Source organism: Helianthus annuus, chromosome 11 (assembly GCF_002127325.2).
Source record: "Helianthus annuus cultivar XRQ/B chromosome 11, HanXRQr2.0-SUNRISE, whole genome shotgun sequence".
Classification (NCBI taxonomy): domain Eukaryota; kingdom Viridiplantae; phylum Streptophyta; class Magnoliopsida; order Asterales; family Asteraceae; genus Helianthus; species Helianthus annuus.
This window is the reverse complement of record NC_035443.2, coordinates 180,268,709-180,275,509: the sequence shown is the minus strand read 5'-3', so window position 1 is coordinate 180,275,509 and position 6,801 is coordinate 180,268,709. Positions and strand designations below refer to the sequence as shown.

General features: G+C 38.2%; 1 protein-coding gene across 1 annotated transcript; it reads left to right on the top strand.

The window, feature by feature from the left end:
* The first annotated feature begins 616 nt into the window (after positions 1–616).
* Positions 617–1,453, top strand: LOC110888922. Its single transcript, XM_022136418.1, has one exon. It carries the CDS (start codon positions 617–619, stop codon positions 1,451–1,453), a length of 837 nt encoding a protein of 278 aa, XP_021992110.1.
* Positions 1,454–6,801: the final 5,348 nt, after the last annotated feature.

Genomic DNA, 6,801 nt, shown 5'->3' with positions numbered 1-6,801 from the left:
CTATTTATGAATCCATTAATATTTCTTTTCAGGCAGTTGAAGTGGATCAATTCAATACTACAAGAGATTTGGGAAATACCACCCTCCGACCCAAAAGTAAAAGAAGGCCTGTGGCTATCAGGGGGAGTCCGTCGGCCCATGATTCCTTATCATTCTCTCCTCCGTCGTCCAGGCCCAGACCACATAAAAGGGCCAGATCTGATGACCCTTTTGACCTGGATCATCTCCTTGATCTTAATCTTCCCTCCAATCCTAACCCCATTGATAATAACTCGTTGGCGATGAATTCTGATCAGGATCGAAGTGATGAACAGGTGGAAAGTAATATCCAGAACGGAGAGAATGGAGAGACGGTATGGTGCGGTAATGATCTCGAGGGTACTGAGATTGTTGGCGAAGCAGAAGCAACTAAATCACTTTCGACAAAATTGGGTATCAATCTGGAAGAGCATGATCAGTTACTCCAAAAGGCCATCCGGGAAGAGGGGGAGATCATTGAAAATCAATGAATTTCCTCTCAATAAATTGTAGGGGTATTAGGGATCCAAATAAAATCGCTTGGATCAGAGAAATAAAGAACCGCTACGGAATCGGCTTCATTAGTATCCAGGAAACGATGTTGGTAGACAGTGATGGTATTCCGACTCATCAGATTTGGGGTAATAGTAATTTTGATTCATCTGCAGTTGATGCGGTTGGGCGTTCGGGAGGAATATGTTGTTTATGGGACAAAGACAGGTTTAATAGATCCTCTATCTCCTTTACATCAAACTACATCATGGTGTCAGGAGCTTGGCGTGGAGTAGATGAGGTGGTTAATGTAGTGAATGTTTATGGTCCGCAAGACAGAGGTGATAAAAAGATGCTTTGGGATCATTTGGTTAAACTGAAGAATGGATCCTCTGGAATTTGGATTTTTATGGGGGACTTCAACGCCATTCGTGCTTCACATGAGAGATCGTCTTACCCTCCGTATGATCAATCTATGGCCGATTTTAACACTTTTATTTCCGATGCGGGTCTCAACGAATTAAATATGGGTGGTTCTTCTTTCACATGGCTAAAAGACGATGCCTCTGTTGCAAGCAGGATTGATCGTTTTTTTGTATGTGATAAATTTATCGAATTTTGGCCACTTGCTAAATCCACTGCTTTAGAAAGGAGATGGTCCGATCACCGGCCTATTACATTGATTAGCAACAACATTAACTATGGTCCGGCCCCCTTTCGACTCTTTAATTCATGGATTACTCATCATGGACTGTTACCTATTGTAAAGCGGGCCTGGTTAGGAAAGCCCATTAAGGGCAAAGCTGACTATATATTGGGGCAGAAGCTAAAAGCCCTTAAGGAAGCTCTTAAAACTTGGTGTAGGGATCAAATAAGGGCTATGGATGATGAAGAAACAAAACTAGAGAGTGTTTTATCCACCCTTGATTCAAAGGTGGAGTAGGTAGGCCTAAACGAGGAGGAATTAATGTATAGGTTGGAGGCAAAAAAGAGAAGGTTCGAATTGGCGGAAAAGAAAAGGCAAGATTTAAAACAAAAATCCCGTATCAAATGGCTCAGCGATGGTGATGAAAATACAAGTTTTTTTCACGGAGTTATTAACTCCAATCTTATCAGAAATAGAATTCAGGGGTTCCTGGTTAATGATGTTTGGATAACGGAGCCAGAAGATGTTAAGTTACATGTCCTATCCTTCTTTGCTAACAAGTTCTCTGAACCGGCAAGATCTAGACCTGAAGTGACTTTCGAACTAAGGTATAAACTTTCTGATGTGGATTCTGTCATGCTTGATGCCCCATTTTCATGTAGTGAAATTAAAGACGCTGTATGGGCTTGCGCGGGTAACAAAGCTGTAACACCCTGCTTTTTCATACTTTCCATAATTAGAAAGCTCGCCTTGTAATGCTATTTTTGGAAATCTTGTATTATTGTAGTCGTCTTTTCGTTGTAAAATCCAAGACTTGGATCATAAATAAAATTCGTATTTCTTTAAATTCACCATCTACGTATTCATACATGTTCATACGTTCGAAGTCATTGTACATCGAATCCTTATTTGTAATTCATACTTATACGATACTTATTCACGATGCATGTCCATGCTTGTCCTTAAATTGTTGATACCTAAAAACCCCTAATAATATGCTTATTTGTACAACGGTTAATCATCTAATATGTGACATATACTTGTCACTTACAAACATGTTACATATTTGTACATTACACTTTTTACCTAGTTAAATCATGTTTTATTTCATATTTCACCTTGTTACAAGTTAGGGGAAACATTGTTGCATACTATTACACAACTTAATTAACAAAATTACTCATTATAATGTTTTAAAAAATAAAAAAAATAAAGAAATATGGCAGCCCCAATTCAGCAAAATTCAGCCCCATATGGTTGGGTTTTGTGGGCTAGTTTCAAGGTGTAACCCCTTTAAAACACTTCCAAAGCCCAACCCATTGAAACCCTAATCCTTCCCCCTATAAATACCACTTATAACCAGCCTCCCTACCACTTTTGCAACACTAAAAACTCTCAAAACATCCTCCAAACCGTAGCTGAAAGCAAGGGTTCGAGCAGATTGACACCCCTTCACGAAAATGAGCATAACTCACTCAATTCTTATCCGATTCACTCGATTCTTTTTCCTACTACTTTGTATTGACCTTATCTACGTTTCCATGGGTTTTTCACAGTAAATAAGTCCTTGGAATGTCCCCAAATAGGCTCCAAAGTGGGCTGTTCGTTTCTGTTTTTATCTAAACTTTGTTAAACTCATCCAACTGGTGTCTAGCACATCTCACACCTATGTCCTAATGCTTACAACCTCACTTATGGTTGGTTAAGCTTAAAAACAAGGTTGAGACACTATAAATCAGAGGTTAAAACCTCAAATACTTTCTGTTTTGTTAGGGTATTTAACCCACAAATCATGTCAAGCTTAGATCTTGATGAATGAGTGATTATGGAACAACTTGGGTTTTCCTACATACAATCCTCACATGATTTGGTGATTTCTCTATAGTTAGGTTGTTTATGTTATTGTGCAAAACCTAGTTCGTGACCCTCCTTGGTTGTTTTTACATCAAGTGAAGTGGTGAACATTCAAGGGGTTCCTAAATGGAAGCATGTTCTTCCTACCCCATACATGACATCTATGATAACACGAGGTGCCTAAATGAAGATCCTAATCTTCTACCTCCTACTTGAATTATTGGACTAAATAATATGTAGTACTTAACCTAGATATATATATACACTCATTCGAACCTTTGATGTTGAACTTATGTTTATATTTTAAAGTAGTAGAACATCACCTAAGACCTAAACCTTGTTGTGATTCTTATGGGTGTTCAACTCATGAAAACATTATCATAACCCTTGTGGTTACCAAGTGTCATACAAGTGTTAAGTGTTGAAGATGATTATTTTCACATGCTATTCTCATATCTTACTTTTATGTTGTTTTAAATACCGAATCTCGACTCTAAGCATACTTGAACTTTAACCCTACACATTCAATCTTCTAACCTCATCAACTCGTCAATAATTGGATAATTGGAAAGCATATGCAAACTTTGTGAGTATACTCGTATTCCCCTTTTTACTTTTACCACTTTTGGGGTGTAACATGTTTATCTATCAACAAACTTACACATGAACATTTTGCTTAAACACATGAACATTCCTATAACATGCTTGTATACGTGATGGCTTGATGCTTTAAACTTGGATTAATCTTATGTGTCGAATTTATCATTAACTTCGTACGAGCCAAACCGTGACATATGTAGCGCTATAGTATTAACGACCCGCCTCTTTATCTTCGGTAATGTCATGAGCATATTGCGTTTCCTTGGTTTGATATGTTAGACACATACCATATTTAAATGTTCATCTTGAATCACATGCTTGCTATGAGGAATTGTTTAAAACTTATCTCTTGCTATGTATGTATCAAACTTGTATACTCGCCTTTGCTTTTGCATTGAATTGTATTTTTAAACATGTTACAGGTTGATGATGACGATGCTATGAAAAGAAGTAGCGTTGATGCTTAGATACACATATAGATGTTTAGGTTTAATATGTTGTATCAATTTTGCTTATGTTGTTATGTATTACTTTTGGAACTTGTTGTCATTTGAGTTTATGTAATGTTGACTATTTGAAGTTATGAAATGAAATTGGGATTATTTAAATATTGTCACAAATAGCGTTATGATGTCTCTAGGAATCTTCACACTTCGTCTCATCCCGATGTTTCCGCCATTGGTTGGGGTGTGACAAAAGCCCCCGGACCAGATGGACTCACATTCAACTTTATACGTAAATTTTGGGACATCATCGGCCAAGACTTTGTTTTATTCATCAAGAATTTTGAAAGGAGTGGTACCATAACTAAAGGTTGTAACCCTTCTTTCCTAGCTCTCATTCCAAAAAAAAGCTCATTTGGTGTCCTTAGATGACTACCGGCCGATCAGTCTTATGGGGTGCATGCCGAAGGTCATTGGTAAACTTCTTGCATCAAGAATTCAAAAGGTGATTCACAAAATTGTTGGGGTTGAACAAACGGCCTACGTGACAGGAAGGAATGTTTTCGACGGGCATATTATGATCAATGCTATCCATTCATGGATTAAAAAATCGGGCTCCAAAATGATCTTGTTTAAAGTGGACTTTGCTAAGGCCTTCGACTCGATAAATTGGTCATATCTAGATAAAGTCATGGAGAAAATGGGGTTTTCTAGTAAATGGAGGAAATGGGTGAGAGGTTATTTTAACTCGGCAAGAACTTCGGTTCTTGTAAACGGGGCACCCACGGAGGAATTTCATATGGAAAGAGGGGTACGACAAGGAGATCCCCTTTCTCCTTTCCTCTTCATAGTAGCTATGGAAGGGCTCTCAACACTTATCAATATTGTTGTTGAAAAAGGGGTCTTCAAAGGTGTCTCATTACCAAACAATGGTCCAATTATCTCTCACACTTTGTATGCGGATGATGCGGTGATATTGGGGGAATGGAGTATTGAAAACTTGTTGAATCTGAAACGTATACTCCGAATATTTTATTTGATGTCAGGTCTTCACATTAATTACAACAAAAGCCAGTTGGTTGGAGTTGGTGCGTCTGATTCGGAGGCATCAATTTACTCAAAGATGATGGGGTGTCAAAAAGAGTTCTTCCCAATTAAACACCTCGGCTTACCTCTAGGTGCGAATATGAAATATAGCAAGAATTGGGATCCGGTTGTGACTAAATTCAGGAACAAACTTAACAATTGGAGAGCAAAAAATCTTTCATTCGGAGGACGTTTAACTTTGGTCAAAGTCGTGCTCAGCAGCTTACCGCTTTATTTCTTCTCTATGTTCAAGGCACCGAGCAAGGTAATAAAAATTATGGACCGTATTAGGAGGAAATTCCTCTGGGGTGGCAACACAACAAACAATAAAATAAGTTGGATAAAATGGGATAAAGTGGTAAAACCTATCTGTAACACCCCGTGTTTTCCAAAAGTCAAAGTCAAAGTCAAGTGTTGACTGTGATTGGAATTAAAGATCAATAAAGATTAATTTTATTTTAGTTTCATTTTGATTTTCATATTATGTTGAGTAAGTGTTGTATAATTAAACTGATCGACCGATAATCGAACTGTGAATCAACGACCGACTGTGAATAGTAGGAAGTAGCAATGCGATAAAGTCAAACAATCAGCAACCAAGCTAAACTAATCAATAATCAAGTTCGAGGTGGGTATTTTAATGTTTCTATACGTGTGTGTGTGCCTTACATGTTACTTGTGCATGTTACTTTTATGTTAAAGTGTGTGGTGAATCAATCAAATCAATCAAGACTCGAAGGATAATCAAACTCAATCGAAACCGACTTTGGAAATAGGTTGTAAGGATGCTTGTATGTTAGATATAGTGGTTGGGACTAAAAGTAATTTGAATAGAAACTCTATCCTACTCTACTCCTCAACTATCGAAATCGAAATATCAAAAATCGTCGCGAAACACTCAAAACCAGACAAGCCGATCGAACAGGGCAACCTGATCGAACAGGCTAGCCGATCGAACAGGCTGTTCGATCGAGCAGCCACTCGATCAGGGATGCTGTTCGATCAGCTAACCCTTTCCTCTTTTGGAAGCCTATAAATAGGGCTGTCCTTGTCAAGCTTTCCACTTTTGGAAAAGCTCTGACCGACCAGCCTTCTATTCTCGCCATTTCTCAGATTTCTCTCAAACCTGTAAGTATTTCACTCCAATCTTTGTACGTTTTTGTTCATTAATCGATTCTCCATCTTTCTATCTTTCAAAATCTGAATTCCAACCGTGAAATCATCAAGATCTAGGTGTTCTTGGGTGATGTCATCATGGTGTTCTTCAAGAACACTAAGTTGTGGCATCATTCCACCATGAATAACGTAGATCTAACCGATTTCCACATAAATAACTTAAAATCTACCAAAGATCTTAACATTCCACGGTGGAAAAGGATTGAAAGACGGATTTTCATCTATCTTTCAACTCTTTTACACTCAAACCGGTGAAAACGAAGCTTGAACCGACCTACAAATCATTCTAAACAAACACATGGTTCAAGATTCGGGTTTCTACCACGAGATTTACCGATTACGGGTTAACGTTAGACTTAGGTCCTGAAACGACCACTGACCGGACTGGGTGATTCCAGCCGAGTTAGTGAGTCAAGTAGAGACTGAGGTTTTCATGGTTCAACTTGTACTCGAACTATCTTTAAATCACACCAAGTAACGGGAATA

What these genes read in the sequence shown, in the direction of transcription:
- LOC110888922 (XM_022136418.1), top strand. Translation starts at nt 617, where the DNA reads ATGTTGGTAGACAGTGATGGTATTCCGACTCATCAGATTTGGGGTAAT.